Source organism: Acinonyx jubatus, chromosome A2 (assembly GCF_027475565.1).
Source record: "Acinonyx jubatus isolate Ajub_Pintada_27869175 chromosome A2, VMU_Ajub_asm_v1.0, whole genome shotgun sequence".
In the NCBI taxonomy this organism is placed as follows: domain Eukaryota; kingdom Metazoa; phylum Chordata; class Mammalia; order Carnivora; family Felidae; genus Acinonyx; species Acinonyx jubatus.
This window is the reverse complement of record NC_069383.1, coordinates 61053199-61071580: the sequence shown is the minus strand read 5'-3', so window position 1 is coordinate 61071580 and position 18382 is coordinate 61053199. Positions and strand designations below refer to the sequence as shown.

The 18382-nt window shown below is 35.6% G+C and overlaps 1 protein-coding gene across 13 annotated transcripts in view; it reads right to left on the bottom strand.

The window, feature by feature from the left end:
• The window catches only part of DGKB (diacylglycerol kinase beta), a 788048-nt gene that overhangs the window by 124622 nt on the left and 645044 nt on the right, over window positions 1–18382 (bottom strand). For 7 of the 13 annotated variants that reach the window (XM_053218395.1, XM_053218393.1, XM_053218397.1 and 4 more), the window contains one exon: window positions 16804–16857. The exons of the other annotated variants lie outside the window; for them this stretch is intronic. In XM_053218395.1, coding sequence (XP_053074370.1) covers window positions 16804–16857 — 54 coding nt within the window. The remainder of the gene's footprint in view (window positions 1–16803; window positions 16858–18382) is intronic. 13 annotated transcript variants of the gene reach the window in all.

Genomic DNA, 18382 nt, shown 5'->3' with positions numbered 1-18382 from the left:
CCCGAATTAGAGGTGACAGTCTAACTACCGTGCATTTCATAGCTATGCACAATAGCCCGCGTGTATTTGTGAGGACTATATTCTTTTAGGAGCTTTTACTGAATCCGTCATTTCTCCAACTCCACCTCTGAGTCTCACAAAATCAAATATATTCTATCAAAATGCAACTTCATATTCTGGCAGCATGGGAGCAATCCAGGTCAAGGTGTTAGCCTGTTCAGAGGAAAAATAGTGCTTGGTTGAAAATAGCCAGCACTGAACTGTAGTCTATGGGTTTAGAAACTTCCTATTGAGATGCAATCCATTTGCCTTCTTTATTTTGTTAGGGAAGTTTTGTTTTCAGCACGGAGAAATATTGTAACGTGATTTGAATCCAAAATAAATCTGGAAATCAACTACATAGAGGAGAGCCTATAATACATCTTTAAACAGGTGGCAAAATTTTAATTATCTGTGCTAAAAGTCCTGTAACAATCCATAAGATAATCAATAAGTAGGCATCATGGAAAGGTGGAAATATATTAACCTTCCTGAATCAGAGGATATGAATTCCTATGCCTTCCACTAAGTTGTTTATTATTATTATTATTATTATTATTATCATTAATTATTACAAGAGAAGGATATTCCTCAATTTACCTCCTGAGAGGTTTCAGTTTCAGGATGCATGTGGACAGTAGTGAAAACAGAAAAGTAAAGCTTTCAAAGGTGACACAGCTTCAGCTTCAGGCTGTTCTCACTGTCTTTTCTCTAATAGGCTGCATATTCTGTCTTTCATGGCATTTCCACTTTCTCCTGCACATATGCTACATTTTTTTCCTCTTCTCCCTCCGAACCAGGTTCCTCTGCTTACTCACAGTTTCTACATCCTCACACCTTTAGCTGGTGTGCGACCTATGGCAGTCTTTCCCACCCCTTTGCATCTCATGCCTTTCAGTTTCTAAGTCACTGGTCAGCCCGTGTTCTGTTCCATGTAATGTGGGTTGCAGTTCTGCCCACCCATTCAACCTATGAGCTCTGGTTGGGGAGGACAGCTGGGAAGCAGTACTTCTTCAGGAAGGCCTATGGCAAAGCTGTTTCTCTAGGAAGGGGGCTGTTGGGGATGTAAGCATTCTGAATCCTTGCCCAAGTATTACAATATTAAATAAATAGGTGATAAAATGAATGCAATATTTTAGTCCTATCTCTTCTAATTTCCTATATGACCCTGAGAAAATATTGGTATATATAGACTTTTTCTTATCTGTCAAAGAGGTATTCATTTATTTATTTACTAAATAGACACATTGAAGGTCTATTTCTGTGAAGCCTTGTGGTAGAACTTGTGAGGTCTAGAAAGATGCTTCAAAAGTTTTCTTACCTTCAAAAGCTTTTAGTAATTAATAGAAGGGATGAAGCTTTCAAGCAAATAAGGAAAATATGAAGTGGAAAGTGATTTTTAAAAAGAGTTGAGGGGCGCCTGGGTGGCTCAGTCGGTTAAACATCCGACTCTTGATTTTGGCTCAGGTCATGATTTCACAGTTCATGAGTTCAAGCCCCATGTCAGGCTCTGCACTGCCCTTATGGAGTCTGCTTTGGATACTCTCTGTTGCCCTTTCTCTGCACCCCTCATTCAATTGTTCTCTCTTTCTCTCACATAAAAAAATTAAAAAAAACCCCAGAGTTTAAATATATAGCTATTGGAGTTCAGATTAGGTAAATCAGAAATAATAATACTTTCTTTCACTACCTCACAGAACTGGTATTACATTAACTGATATAACATGGGTACAAATTTTGAAGGGAAGAGCTTGTAGGGACATGTTTTGAAAGTAATACAGTCCTATGGGAACATAGGCTCTTTTATGAGTCAGCAATAATTTACAAATTGATAAGTGACCAAAAAATTTTTAAAAGCTGCCTCAAATTATTTAAAATATTTTAACAAAACTCTCAGACTTTTCCAAAAATGTTTGTAGCCAAATGTAAAATTATTTCAATAGATATCAGAAATTCTATTCAAAGAGAAATACCATGGGAAACAGAATGTTCTGTGGTCCAAACTATGTTACTTGCTGTTATGTTCTTATGCAAATCTTTTAATTGCCAAGGACTCAGTCTTCCTTGAAAACATGAATTGAGCAGACCAAATAATTTGAAGATCCTTGTAGCTTTGTGATTCTATTGAGTTTGGTCCAATTAGTCAAACAGTTACCTGTCATTACAGAGGCTGTGGTATATACATTTTAGCACCAAACCACAATTTAATAACAGGGCACAAGAGCCGCAAAGCCTCCTATTCTGTTCCATTACTAATTTATCAGGGACTAAAAGCAACCAAACTGAGGAAACCAGGCAGACAATGGTGCCTTTGAGGGGCAAAGGAAGCATCATTTAAAAAGAAAGCATTACCATTCTAAAATAATGGCAGAGCACATGGCCTGAGTGCTTTGAAAGAGAGCACTACACAAAAGGTATTCTTGGCTTAAAGGCCCCAAACATAAAAGCTTTTGGTTGGGACTTATAAGGGAAAAAGAAAATAGCTCCCAATAAATGGGTTTCACCAGTATCCTTTTGTGTGTGTTCTGGTGCCAAGGGGATGGAGTAAAGGCAAACTATGAGTTTCCAAAATCTAACAATATTATGTTTCGTATCTGGAACAAAATCCCAACATTTTTCTGTGAGGATAAAGAAAGCAGAGATATTCTTGAGCTCTTACCTATTTTGGTTATTGAAAGATCATGCCTACAGCCATATTTGTTCGTGTGTTAGTGATGTAGTTATGTATCTTCTGTCCTCTACTTTCCTTGATACTTTGATTTAAAACAAGTAAATAAGCATACAGTGCGATAGGTTGAGGTGATCTAATTTAATCTGATTTGAAGGGCAGCAATAAGACTACAAACCAAATAACTTAGTAATCAATTATGTCATTATGTATTATCTCTCATAAACAACACATGATGATAGTATGTTTATTTGAAGAATTACCTGAATTAGTGGTCTGTCAATTTAAAGAACTAAAAAAGACATTTGTGCAAGTAACCTTTTAGTAATGGGATCAGATTGGAAAGGTGTTTGTTCACAGATTCTCAATGTTAAAGGTGTTTAATTGTGAAAAATTCTATACACACACCAGGCATTACCATTACTATATATATATATATATATATATATATATACACACAGCATATTTATATATATATATATATGCATATATAAATTATATCTTGGAAGAAATATCTCACATGATAAAAGAGGAATGTGTTTTCTAAATCTGTATAAACTATGAAAGAACATTTAAAGACTTAGGTCAGAAAAACATTTTCTGACCACTTTTCTGTTGAGATTTATGTCCTTGAAGAAGCTATACACTCAATTACTTGACAATTACATTGTGTAAGAGTTAGCTTCCTCTACCATAGCGTTAGAACCTCCTTAACTATACCTTTTGTCATTGTCGATCCACTTTGTTGTTTAAATCAGATGTCATCCATGACTACAAACAATTTCTCTCTGATCCATTAGTGTCTTCATATAACAAAAGCAATCCCATAAGAATCAGGAAATGTTCATAATATAGACTGTTGACTTTAACTATTTAACAATTTGACTTACTTCACAGAAATTGCCCTAAAGACAATAGGTTCCAACTGCAAATCCCATTCTGAATAATCAAGGATTTAAACAAGAAAGAAGGATATAAAATTTGCAGATTGTAGTATTGAGGAAGGATATTTGCAGGGGTAAATGGAATAGGTGAACAAAAGAATGTCTGTGATAATAGTCAGGATATCTGGTGTAGCAGGACCAGAAGTGAAGGTGTTGTAACCCAGTGTCTGCCCCACTGTGAGTTCTAAATCCATAACAAGGGCCACAATTTTCCTCAACACTACATGTAATGATGTGTTGGCATCACTTCAGATGTAATGGCAGAGTAAGGGCATGAAGGTGATGTGCATGTGTATTTTATGTATTCAGATTGATTGCTTTATACTCATAGCCAATGCATGTATATCAAAAACATGGGGTCTCTGGTTTATCATACTGTTGTAATGACTATAGGCTGGAATGCTAAGTTTAAGGATGACTTAGGATCTTACTATTCTGGTTAGCATAGTTTAATGGTGGGTCTTCATGTGATATGGTTTCAGAGAATAGATTTTAATTGAATGACAACTCTATAAACAAATGCTGCAGATGTATCCACTGGCTAAGCTCATCCCTCTTGTTTTGAAAAGGTATGTTTTAAAATTGTACAGACATGTTGCTAGTAAATGGCTCTAATCCTTTCTTTCTTTCCTTCTTGCTCTTGTTCTCTTTCATCTATTCATATGGAGGTGAGTATGTGTGTATATATTCAAAACTACTAGTAATTTCTCACTGCACCCATAGATAATAAATATGACAATATCGAGAATTATTTAAAAAATTTTACTTTCAGAATTATTTTTCAGGGTGATTTAAATTACTGAAAGCATATTTATATTTCATGATTTTATGGAAGACTCTACTAGACTTGAGCAGCTACGTCTCTTTTAGATGGGACCTTTCCTCTTGATAATGTCTAATCTTACCTTCATATACCCAATCAGAATTTTCCTACTAAAATGCAAAACTCAAGTCCCTTTTTACAAAAAGTCTTCAGTGATTCCTACTTATCCAAAATTCAGATTTTCTGGCATGGCATAAAAGATTCATTATGAACTGATTCATCTCTACCTGCCTTTTATTGTCTTTATCACTTGATACTTTTGCTCATTACCTCAATTTCTCCCTCAATACTGTTTCTGCCTGGAGGATGTGTGTGTGTGTGTGTGTGTGTGTGTGAGACAAATGCAGTTTCTTCTACTTCAAATGGCCTTCTCCATTGGCCTAGATTAATTTCTCTTCATTGTTTAAAAATCAGGGGCATAAGCTATCAGCATGGAGTTTGCTTGGGATTCTCTCTCTTGGTCTCAAAATAAACAAATGAACTTAAAAAAAGAATTTAGCAATTCTTTTATTTTTAAGTTTATTTATTTGGAGACAGAGAGAGTGGGGAAGGGGTAGAAAGAGAGGGAGAGAGAGACAGAATCCCAAGCATGCTCTGCACCGTCAGTGCAGAGCCAAACACGGGGCTCAAACTCAAGAAACTGCGAGATCATGACCTGAGCCGAAACTGAGAATTGTACGCTTAACCAACTCTGAGCCACCCAGACACCCACAGGCAATTCTTAACAGCACTTAACAAATCTAAAATGCCAATGATGTCCTGCCAGTAACAGATTAGAAAAATTCCACAAGTCTCGAAACACATCTCCAAAGCTAGTTCATAATGATGATGAGGCTAATCAGATTTTAGGACAACATAAATTTTAAGTAACAAAATAAATTGTCATTTCATCATGTCTTTTATGGTATGTGAATATCTAATTTTTCATTCATAGAAAGTAATTTCTTCATTCTTTATAAATATAAATGCAAGAAGTTCTGAAATCTTATTCACAATTTTAGTTCCTAGCCTCATCTACAGTGCTATACCTATTAGTATACAAAAATATTTTGTTTTTTAATATTCAAAAATTAGATGATATAAAGTTGATATTACTGTAAAATTGATAGATGAAACTTTATTTATTTTTTTAACTTAGCACTATTATATGTAATCTATCCCTGCTAAGAACTACAGGGAATCACTAAGAATCACTAAGAATCACTATTTGGTGACAGAATTTTTTTCCATCGATGATATCACACAGCTTCCACATTCCCTATATAATAAAGGCAAGTAAACCTGGTCATCATTCTTGTTGAATTGTAGAACTACATGTTTTCTTAAATCCCTTCCACTCCAATCAAATAAACATCCTTAATAGGTAACATTTCTTGATATTTCTACTTTTTATCAAAAAGTATTTTTTGGTTAATAAAGACACAATACAGCATGAGCTGAATGAATTATAGCAGATCCACATGATATAATGTTAAATACTACAGAAATCCTATCTTAAAAATATATCTGTGGCATGAGGTAAACCCCAAGGTAAATTTTAAGTGAAAATTGTAGTTTTGCAATATTATATACAAACTATCATTCCAAATTTGTGCTATATATATCTATGTGTATACATTAACAGAAACATTACTGAAAAATACACATTAAATTATTAGAAGGTTTATGTCCAGATCACTTTACCATACACTGTTCATAACTTTTCTTTGGTAATTTCCAGTATTATACAAATATTAATCATTAACATTTGGAGAGTATTATATGTTGGTCACTCTGTTAAAAACTTTCCTGATTATCTCAGTTGATGCAACAACCAAATGATGTAAGCACTATTATAATATCCATTTTACACATGGACAAACATAATATTTATCTTTTTTACAGTTTACTATTTTGAACATTTTTAATAATTTAAAAAAAATTTTAACATCTATTTATTTTTGAGAGATAAACAGAGCACAAGTGGGGGAGGGGCAGAGAGAGAATGAGACAGAATCTGAAGCAGGTTCCAGGCTCTGAACTGTCAGCATACAGCTGACGTGGGGCTTGAACCCACAAACTATGAGATCATGACCTGAGCCAAAGTCAGACACTTAACTGAATGAGCCACCCAGGCGCCCCTTTAATCATTTACTTTTGAGATAGCATGCAAGCGAGCAAGGTGCAGAGAGAGAGAGAGAGAGAGAGAGAAGCCTGATGCCGGGCTTGAGCTCACCTGAAGCAGGGCCTGAACTCACAAACCATGAGATCATGACCTGAGCCAAAGTCAGATGCTTAATCAACTGAACCACCCAAGTGCCCCTAGAGTTTACAAATTTGAAAAAAAATAAATTGGAAGGTTCTACTCCTAAACATTACTTAGCCCACACCTTCTCATTTTGCACCCACACAGACCATTATTGCTTTATAGTGAATCAAGAATAACTTGATTTAACCCTAGTTCCTAATATATGCATTTTATTGATTCACCCATATATGTTCACCCTGCCCTAAATGAGTTCCTAAAATGTATTGCCATTGCACAGGTGCCACAAGATTGAACAAGACATGAAACTTACTAGCTTGTCAAAAGGCAAATCACTGATAGATTGGACCACAATTACTGCCAAAATAGAGGGGCTAAAAAGTGCTAATGGAGTAAACTAGTGGGGGAAGGATGTAGTAAGTAAATATTTCAGAGAAAAGTCCCTTTCTACTGGGTGGGTGTTTAAGCTACTCATCCTATTCATCTTTCTTGAAGGCATTCTAAGTACAAGAGACTGAATAAGAACAAGAACTAAAATTAAATGTACAAGGGGTTAGCAGGGACCAGGGAAATGTTATTTTCAAAGAAGAAAGTCTCACAGACCACTTTGAGGATGACATATCAGTTGGCTGGGCTCACTGATGGTTGTACCACAGTGCATCTTATAATTCATATTGTATATTAAGTAGACATCAATATGTGCCAAAGGGCAAAATATTAAATGCTTTTTTATTTTGGAAATCAATTATGATACATATTTTTGGAAGGTACATTTATATATGTGGGAAGATGTTACATAAATAATTTAGAGAAACAAAGAACATATTAATGAGACAAATTCACATTTAGTATGTTTGAGAAATCTTTGAACTTAACAGCCCTAATAGTTGTCAGCATTTGTGGGGCAGCTTCAAATACTTAAATATCACATCTTTGTGTTTAAAAAAATTTTTAAAGGAGACTTTATGTTTGAAACTTCCTTTTCTGTATTACTAGTAATTCTATGCATCAATGGACTAGTATAGGTTTTTGCTGTTGTTCTTTTTTTAAAATTCCCTTTAGAAGGTGACAGCAATTAGATGCTGGAGACCTCCTTGCCTACTGACCCACAAAGTCTGCAATGTCAGAAATCATTATTTATAATTAGTGCCAGGGCACAGCCGAGCATTCTCTACATCCACTGTGGGAAGCTCTTCATGAAATCTATCTTATATAACACACAACACCTGTGAGCAAGCTTTTCCCAGAGCTGTGTGGTATTACTTCTATCCATCCAAAAAGTGTACTTCACTGAGCATTGAGGCATAATACTTTGGAAGGACAGAGTACATGTAAAAGGGCAAACTGAGGAAACAATATAGCTTTACATGCTGGCATGGTGACGATATGAACTTTATGGTAACCAGGCCTTGGAAGATGAAAGGATAATGAGAAAGCATTGCTTGAGAGCTAATGTCTTGCATGACACATGAGAGTAACCAGGACTTGGAACTGGATTTCAGAATCTCCTAGGGTAACTACTGATCTTCAAAAAGGGAAAGATGTCTGAATTTGGAATTGGGTAAATGTTCATACCTGAAAAAGTCTGCTTATACCTGACTTAAACCACTTACATATTTCATTGCCCTAAATTCTCCTTTTTTGCAGTCCTTTAAGTATGTTTAAGACAATTTTTTTCAGATGTTTCTTGTAGGAACTGTTCATAAGTTCAATAAACATTAAATGCCTGGATAATTTCTGAGATTCCAGACTGTGTTTCAATAACTGCAGTTATAAATACATAAGCATATTATAACTTAACATATTTTAGTTATTATTAGAATTACAAAATAATGTGCCAAAAACTGAAGACAATGTTAGAAAAATGTTTTAATGGACAAAAAGACACGACCAATATAAATTTTTCCTCACCTGCAACCAACATATTAGCCACTTGTGCCCATATATTACTTCTCCTACTCATCACATCTCTGCATATAAAGTGACATATTCAGAGAAGAACATTTAAAAAACATTTTATTTTTGGAATGTGGGGGGTAAGAGAAAAGTAGGACCATGTGATCTCTACCATCTCTTTCAGCAATAAAATTCTGTGACTATGGTCTAAAATATGACATTTTTGTCCATTAAAAAATTCTGGGTACGAAAATAGACATCTAAATCAATGGAACAGAAGAAAGACCACAAAAATACACCTACATATATATGGTCAATTAATCTATAACAAAGGAGGCAAATACAATGGGGGAAAAGACTGTCTTTTCAATGAGTCGTGGTGGGATAAAAGAATAAAACTGCACCACTTTCTAACACAATACACACACACACACACACACACACACACACACACACACTTCAAAATGGATTAAGGACCTAAATGTGAGACCTGAAACCATAAAAATCCCAGATGACAGCACAAGCAGTAATTTTTCTGACACTGGCCATTAGCAACGTTTTTTTTTTTTTTTTAGATGTCTCCTAAGGCAAGAGAAACAAAAGCAAAAATAAACTACTGGGACTACACCAAAATAAAAAGCTTTGCACAGCAAAGGAAACTACCAACAAAACAAGAGTACAACCTACTGACTGGGAGAAGATATTTGCAAATGACGTATCTGATAAAGGGTTAATATCCAAATACATAAAGAACTTCTACAACTAAACAGCAAAAGACTCAATCTGATTTAAAAAATGAGCAGAGGACCTGAAAAGACATTTTTCCAAAGATGACACACTGGTGGCCAACAGACACATGAAAACAAGTTCAACATCACTCATTATCAGGAAAATGAAAATCAAAACTACAATGTGGTATCACCTTACACCAGTTAAAATGGCTAAAATCAAAATGACAAGAAGTGTTGGTAAGTATGTGGAGAAAAAGGAACCCCTGTGCACTATTGGTGGGAATGTAAATTAGTATAGCCACTGTGAGAAAAGTATGAAAGTTCCTCAAAAAAATTAAATACAGAAATACCATGTGATTCAGTAATTGCACTACAGAGTATGTACCCAAAGAAAATGAAAACACTAATTCAAAAAGATATATGCACCCCTATATTTATTGCAGCCTTATTTACAATAGCCCAGATACAGAAGCAACGTGTGTCCATCAGTAGACAAATAAATAAGGAAAATGTAGTGTGAACATACACATACACACACACACACACACACACACACACACACACACGGGAATATTATGCAGCAACATAAAAGGACAAAATTGTGCCACTTGACACAACATGGATAAATTTAGAGGATATTATGCAGAGTGAAATAAGTCAGAATGAGAAAGATAAATACCATATGATTTCTCTTATATGTAGAATCTAAAAAAATACTCAAACAAAAAGCAGAATCAGACCCATATAGAAAACAATCTGGTGGTTGCTGGGGGAGGGGGGTTGTCAAAATGGGTGAAGGGAAGTGGGAAATACAGGTTTCCACTTATTGGATGAATAAATCATGAGAATAAAAGGCTAGGTAGGCATAAGGAATACAGTCAATGATATTATAATAGTGATGTAATGGGATAGATGGCAGCTATACTTAAGATTAACAGCATAATGTATACATTTGTCAAATCACCATGTTGTATACCTGAAGCAAAGGTAACATTGTGGTTCAAGCATATTCAAATTTAAAAAATTTTAAAAAGCAAACAAATGGGTAAACAAACTTAGATATGCCCATACAATGGAATTACTCTACAGCAATTAAATAAACTACTGATGCATGCCACATTAATGAATTTCAAAATAATTATGGTGGATGAAACAGGATATTTGGAAATACCAAAACAGATTTTATTAACTTCTCCTTATGGTAGAATATATTACTCAGACTCTGAAATTCAAATATGGCATAGAATAAAAGGTAGCTTTTGAGTATATTATGCTATGTCTAACGAAATAAAAAGGGGAAACTGTAGGTTTTAAGGCTATATTAGCTCCTCTACCCCCTGTTCTTTTTAGATGTTTTAATGGTTTCTTGGGTTCTACATTTCCGTATTTCTCTTCTGTTACAGTTAGGCTGAACTCAACAGAGTAGGGTTTGTGATGCCACCTTTAGTTACATCCCAATTTTTTAACGGCAAATCTATAGGAACTTGTAAGTTGTTCTAAAGGTCTGTCACCATGGTTGGCATCCAGTAAGATGCACAGTGAAAATTTGCTGAACTAATATTTATTTGCCTGTGGTTGGCTTTTACCTATTTCTATTGCATGGTTTATATGACTGATAAAGAAACCAAGTCACTATAAAAACCTGGTTAGTGTCCATGGTTAATGTGGTATTACATTTTCAAATGGAATATGCTGACAACTGCTAGACTCAATCAGAGCTTTTAAGAGAAGAAACTGAGTCACTATAAGCACCTGGTTAGTGTCCATGGTTAATGTCGTATTACACTTTCAAATGGAATATGCTGACAACTGCTAGACTCAATCAGAGCTTTTAAGAGAAGAAACTGAGTCACTATAAGCACCTGGTTAGTGTCCATGGTTAATGTCGTATTACACTTTCAAATGGAATATGCTGACAACTGCTAGACTCAATCAGAGCTTTTAAGAGAAACACCTTCTTAAATTAGGAGATGGAGTAGTAGTGTGAGTAGAACAGAGAATGGTGAGCACAGGAATCTTTGAACACATCACAGTCCTGGAACAGGACCATCTAGAACTTAGTGTCAAATTGTTGTTTAATATGGCACTAATATGCTTAGGTAAAAGTCATCTTAAAAGTTTTAATTCAACAGATGGGTATCCTGTACTCACAGAAGCTACTGTGAGGTATATTTAAAAGATGAGAATTTTAGATTTAATTATACCCCACAGTATTATCTCACGTCCACACAGGTCTTACTGGGATACACTGGAGCATATAATGGAAAGAAAATGCAGAGGCAACTGAGGCTATGTCACTTCAGAAATAATAATGGTTTCCTTTTCAAGGAATTTTCTTAAGGTTCTTATGATTCTTAGGTTATTGGGATCAGAAAGAGAAGTGTCAAATACTATGTTAGAGAAGGTCATATTTGCAAGCTTATAAGAAATGGTACCTTGAACTTCCTGAACTGGTTGGGAACAATTTGAGTGTGTTAGAATTCTTGACATTCCATAAGTGAGGCCAATCTCTGAGTTTTTATATAGCTCTAGAATGCTGTGGCTTGGGAGATAGAGATTATGAGATATTTATTTCTGCAGTAAATTTTGGCCCCACGACTATGGCACATTTTATACACTGAGTTCATATACGAATTCAAATTCCTAATTTGAAAAGAACTCACTCAGGTATTGATTGCAAATATGTATTTTAGTAGTTAGGCCTAATTGGTAATTGCTGTAATTTACTTTTGACCAATTATACATTTCCAGGAATAAAGTGCCCTTTGCACTGTTATCCACTATCCTCTTCTATTTTCTTCCTTGCAACTTCTTTCCTTCTTTTCTGTATTTTCCTTCTCTGCACCCACCTTATTCACACCCTTCTTTCAACTCTCTTTACCTTCATCATTTTTCCTTGTAGAGCAGTGGAGGCTGGCTTTGGTTGTTAGTCAGACTCCATGGGCAATTCCCTCAATGTTTTCATTGTTTACACAGAAGCATCCAAATGTATAGCAAATACACCAGCTTGAAACCTCCCCACCGACAGACGCATCCAAACAGGAGGTTTCTTGATGTCTTCTGGTAGGTCGGTCCTGTTCTGCTACCAGAAAGAACAGCCTACACCCATATGCACTGTTGCTCCTGAATGCAAGGCCTACATTAGCATCCACATGGGCTGGGTCTCAGCCAAAACTTAGCCCTTAGCACATACAGTGATACCAAAAGATGTGACAGTGACAGAGTTTTGGAATACTGTTTATAGCATGCTGTTCTTTGGCACAGTTCTTCAGAATCTAAGAACAGATTTTTCCTAATTGTCCCAAGGCACACTGTTTATTATAGAAATCAGACTTTTAAGATGATTATGGATTTGAAGGCAATTGATCAACTCAATATTAAACTCAATATTTATTGTAGATGTTTTGGAAATTGTTTTAAATGTTGCAACAGAGACTCATGCTCGAAAAAAAACCCACCTAATTTATAGTATTTTTTCAGAGTGGGGTGAAAGGAATATTAGCAATGGGATAAATACAATAATCCTTGACTCTAATTAGGGAAAAACAGTGAAGATTTATCCGTAAAAGTAAGTTGCTTAAGAACTGAAGCAAATATATTTAAATACACTTCACAAACACAGGCAGTTTGAGCAAAAATGTTTTTGCATAAGTATCCATTTATATTACACATAAAATCCTGTTTAAAAATTAAATACTTCATGTCACTTATACACTCTATTTTGATTATGATAGATATGGGCTAATAACACATTAAATCATTAAATATTTTTGTCATAAGTGATTTGAAAGAGTAATCACAAATTCCTAAGTCACAGGAATATGCCATAACAAAGAAGGATAATACCATTAAGAAATCACTGTCTTAGCTTAGGTTTAAAAAATATCCCTTCCTTTGTTTAACACTGTACTTTGAAAATAAAATGATGCAAAAATAAATATGAAAACGGCTAAAAAATTATCATAAGAAGTTCTGTAAGGTTAGTGTTAATAGAGAAACAGATCTTTAGTTTATTCTAAGCAAATATCATTTTTTTAATTTAACATTTTTTAATTTATTTTTGAGAGACAGAGTGACTGTGAGCAAGGGAGTGGCAGAAAGAGAGGGAGACACAGAATACAAAGCGGGTTCTAGGCTCTCAGCTGTCAGCACAGAGCCCAATGTGAGGCTTGAACTCATGAACCACGAGATCATGACCTGAGCTGAAGTCTGAAGCTCAACCCAGGGAGCCACCCAGGCACCCCTTCTTCTTCGTCTTCGTCGTCTTCTTCTTCTTCTTCAATTTTTAAATGTTTATTTATTTTTGAGAGACGAGAGAGAGAGCGAGAGAGTGGGGAGGGGCAGAGACAGAGGGAGACACAGAATCTGAAAAAGGCTCCAGGCTCTGAGCTGTCAGCCCCGACGTGGGGCTCAAACCCACAGACAGTGAGATCATGACCTGAGCCAAAGTCAGACACTTAACCGATTGAGCCACCCAGGTGCCCCTGGGTGCCCCTCTTAAGCAAGTATCTTGAGAGGCAATGAGACTTTATTTATCTGATATGATTTTTGTCAAGAAAACACAGCTGTATTTTTCTGTCCTTTATGTTTGTTACTCTAGGATGGTTCACCTAAACTACAAACTCATTAATTGACACTCAAGAAATATATAAAAACAAATGCTATTTCCTGGTGCAAAATGTATATAGCCCTTTTTAAAAATCGGGCAAAAACTGCAACCAACATGGAACCACCAGTGTGGATGATTTGGAACTACCTCCTTGCTCATTCTCACAGGCACACTGCAAGAAAGGAAGACCCTGGCCTAACCTTGAAGCCCAAAGGGTGTAGGTGAAAAGGTCTATGCCTTACTCCAAGCAGGCAAATATTTTTAATGCATTGCATTCTGGGAAAGTATTTTGGAAAACATGAGTGAAAATTAAATCTCATTCCTCTTTGTGAAGGCAAAGAAAATGAATCCCATAGACTAAAGGTTTATTATTTAATCTGCAATTTGAATAGTGTAAGAATGACTCCTCAAACTTTACTTTTGGCCTTAGAAAACCTATAAACTGTGAGATGAATGTTCTGTCAGTCAAGAAAGGCTAGGCTATTTCTGTTTAACAAACAACCCAGTGTCTTGGTGGCTTACAATCATAAAGTTGTATTTTTCATTCATGCACATACCCAAGATGAGGTGTAAGCTGGCTACACATTTCCTTTACTCTATCTGGAACAATGCTATTTTTTTTGACAGGGGGAGGAAAGGGACACACCAATTACCCACTGGCTCCTAAAGGTTCTGCCCAAAGGAGATGCCAACTACTTCTGCTCACATGCTATTGGGCAAAGAAAGTCTTCGTGGCACACTGGAGGTCAATAGGTTAAATGAGGAAATATAATCCTTTCTCTCATCAGAAGAAAGTATTTATAAACAGTAGTCCAGCTTACTAGAGACAAAATCAGGGAACATAATTTCAGGAGTAACATAAAGGAATTGCCCTTACTATGGACTAAAGTAGAGAATGTTGGATTGACAGGCATTTGGATGGACTGTGACCTCCTGGTCAAGCAAAATGACCACAAAACCAGATTTATTGTACCAACCCTTAAGTATCAGGGAAGAAGTGTCAAAATACCACGTTATCTAAAAGTAGACAAATGATGTCCATTGTTAAGCATAGAGCAATGAAACAATAAGTAATTTCCTAACTTGTAAATTCAAGAAAGTTCTTTATTATTGGCCTAGGTATGGAAAAGAATTTATGTCTCAAATAGCCATAAGCTTGAAGTGAAATGTCTCCTAAAATGTATCTTCTCAGATTTGGGCCCTTTTCTTCCTAATCTTATATTCAGGTTGGTTCAGGAATCCTGAAACTTCCTCAGAGTAAATTCTCCAAACAGTTTTATAAGGAATCCATAGTTTTGGAGACCCAAAGACCTAAGCCTAATGGAAGCTTGAAACTCTTTCTCTGCCACTTTTGTTTTAATGAGAAACTATTTCAGTGCAATCACTTTTGCCAGACCCAGATAAAAGGTCCAATTTAAAAATTTAATTCTCAGAAAATTTTTGTAGATTTTGAAATAGTAAATAGCAGGAATACTTCCAGGTGAATTATTCAATGTAAGCAGAAAATTCTGCCGTCACTAGTAAAAATCACAAACCTTTTAAGTAGGCAACAAAGATTCTGTTGCCCTAAACATTTTGCTTTTCTAAGCAGTAGGCCATAATGTCATTTTAGACAACAAAGCAAACATTGGCATAGAAATGCAAGAGCTAATCTCAGGAGTTTCAGATAGAGTAACTTCTGGAAATTGTTAGTAGCATCTACCATTTACCTCCTTTTCAATTTTTTTACAAAAGAGGCATAATCTCTGAGGGCCAAGTGCTCACTTCAGAAGTTTGAATGTTACGTTTATCAGTGCTACAGAAGGCAGTGGAAATTATGACAATTTGTTCTGTTTCTGAAAAGTCATTTTAGTCGAGTATTTTTTGTTTTAAAGAAATAATTGTTAATGTTTTGGGGACAGATATTAATTACAGTGTTTAAATTCAAGAATCCCTCTCTGTGAGAAGTTCTCATTCACTGCATTTTCATCTATGGTGGATACGACATGATTCATTCATGTTGTCTTTTTTCCCTCCTGCTGGGTCTTCCCTCGCAAAATGGCGCTGCACCGTCAGCAATGACTCAGAATGAGGAACATGATGAGGCTGCCTTTCCCACAGTATTTATGTGTGTTCAAGCTGTGAAAAGTGTCACGGCAATACTCCTATTCTGTGTCAGCCGAACTCTATTCACTCATATTCATATCTTGAATTGACTATAATTTAAACCTGGCTATTTGGGTTTTTTTGTTTGTTGGTTTTTCGTTTTTTATAAACTTTCACAAAATGAAAGGCATATTTCAGTAGTGGTTTGGGACCCCTAAATAGGAAGCCAATTTTTAGACAGATCTATACCATTCCCTCTTTGGGAGTATCAATCCTTAAAATAGCAGGTGAAAGTACATTTTATTAAATGGATCATTCCAATTCAGATCCTGAGTGGTCTTACTTATGGATGAATTGTGTTGCCATCCCAAGAAAGCCATTTAACCTTTCTGAAATGAGAGGCTTCTGGTTTTGAAGCATCCAGTGTTCTGGGCTTTCAGATGGCTAAATAAGAGACTGAGAAAACTCAAGTAATTGTTTGTAAATCATTCTTAGGATGAGAGAGAGAAAAAAAGAAAAAAAAAACCCAAAACTTCAGGGGATACCTACTGACATGTTCTTTAAATATGTTTAAAAATATTTTTCTTTATATTTCATTGGAGACATTGTGGTTTATTGAATATGCATATTATATTTTAATATATACAGTATGCTTAGCAAAATTGCCATTATTGAGTAGTTTGGAAATAAGGCTTCTTTTATAAATTTGTTCACATAAAAATAGGAAAACTCCTCAGAAATCATGTCAAGAAAAACAGTTTACCTGAGTTTGCAGGTGCATGATAAAAATATCCCAGTGCCCAGCTTCTATTTGTACCTGCCAAGATGAAGGCAAACAGGTAAAACTGTGAAATATTCCCATGGTTTCTGTGTTTTCTTCCATTTTTGGTCACCCTTCTTTCTTCACAGAATAGGAACTAATATCTTATGCCTTTGGCTGATGGTTTCTCCATATGGTGGTGCCACTATTGTTATTTAAAAAAATACTATGTAAGGTGTGTTCAACAAAGAAACTTATGGAACAGCAAGAAAAAAATAAAAAGAGAACACACCAATTATCTGTCATTTCACCACCCAAAATAGCTGATGATAACATATGGTTTGGCCTTCCAGTGATTTTTCTAGGTCTATTCCTCATCTCTACCTAGGCTCCCTTCTCTTTCCTATCTGCATACTTCTTCTAAGTGATATCACCCTTGTGTACTTTTAAAAACTCTCCAGTTTAAAATCTTCCATGGCTTCCTACTGCAATTTGAATAAATTTCAAAGTCCTTATGATGTTCTCGTGGAGTTTTTCTTTCTATATGACTTTGTACAGTCTGGTTTGTCTTCTCTCTTCCCTTTCATCAATTTTCTATTGCAAAAACAATTTGTTTCAACGATAATTTACACAGCCTTAGTGACTTAAAACAACACTTTTTTTTTTTAATCTTCCACTTCTGGAGGGCAAAATGCAAAATGGGTCTCATTGAGCTAAAATCAAAGTGCTGACAGTGTGGGTTCCTTTCTGGAGGCCCTCAGAGAGAATCAATTCCCTGCCTTTTCCTGTTTCTAGACACCATCTGCATTGGTTGGCTCATGGCCCCCTTCAAGACCAGAAACATTGGCCAAACTTTCTCAGGCTATCATCCTTCTGATTTTCTCTTTTCTACTTCCATCTTCCAATTATAAGAACACTTGGGACTACACTGGACCTACCCAGACAACCCAAGATAATCTCTTTAAAATCAGTTCATTAGCAACCTTAATTCCATCTATACCCATAATTCTTCCTTGCTATGTAGCAACATATTCATAGATTCTGAAGATTAGGATGTGGACATCTTGTATAGAGGGGGTAGAGTGTGGTATTCTGTTTGCTATACTTCCAAACATTCCATGGAGAGTCAAAGAAAACTCATCGATACCTCCAATATCATCAAGCATGCAGATCATGGTGGCCCAGTGATAGACACTGTGATGTGAAGAGTGCCATACTGTGTGCCCAATGAATTAACTGAGAATTTGGAAATGGTGGAATACTGCAAATGAGAAAGTATAAGTGGTGAGAAGGACATTCAGCTAAGGTTTATAAGGGATAATAAAAAGACTTGTTTCATGGTACCGACATCCATTTACTTTGATTTACTAAATAGGCACTGTTTATTTTTCTTTTATTTGCAAATAATATCTTGGGAAACAGGTGATATGTTTTATTGGCACTTGGGAAGTGGTTTCACAGCTGTCGACAAAGATGAATGAAAAGCTGGCCAAAGATGAATGAAAATCTATTATGGAACAGCCCTGGGAATATGGTAACGAATAAGACCCAGGACTAGCTTTCACCAGTTTAATGAGGGGAT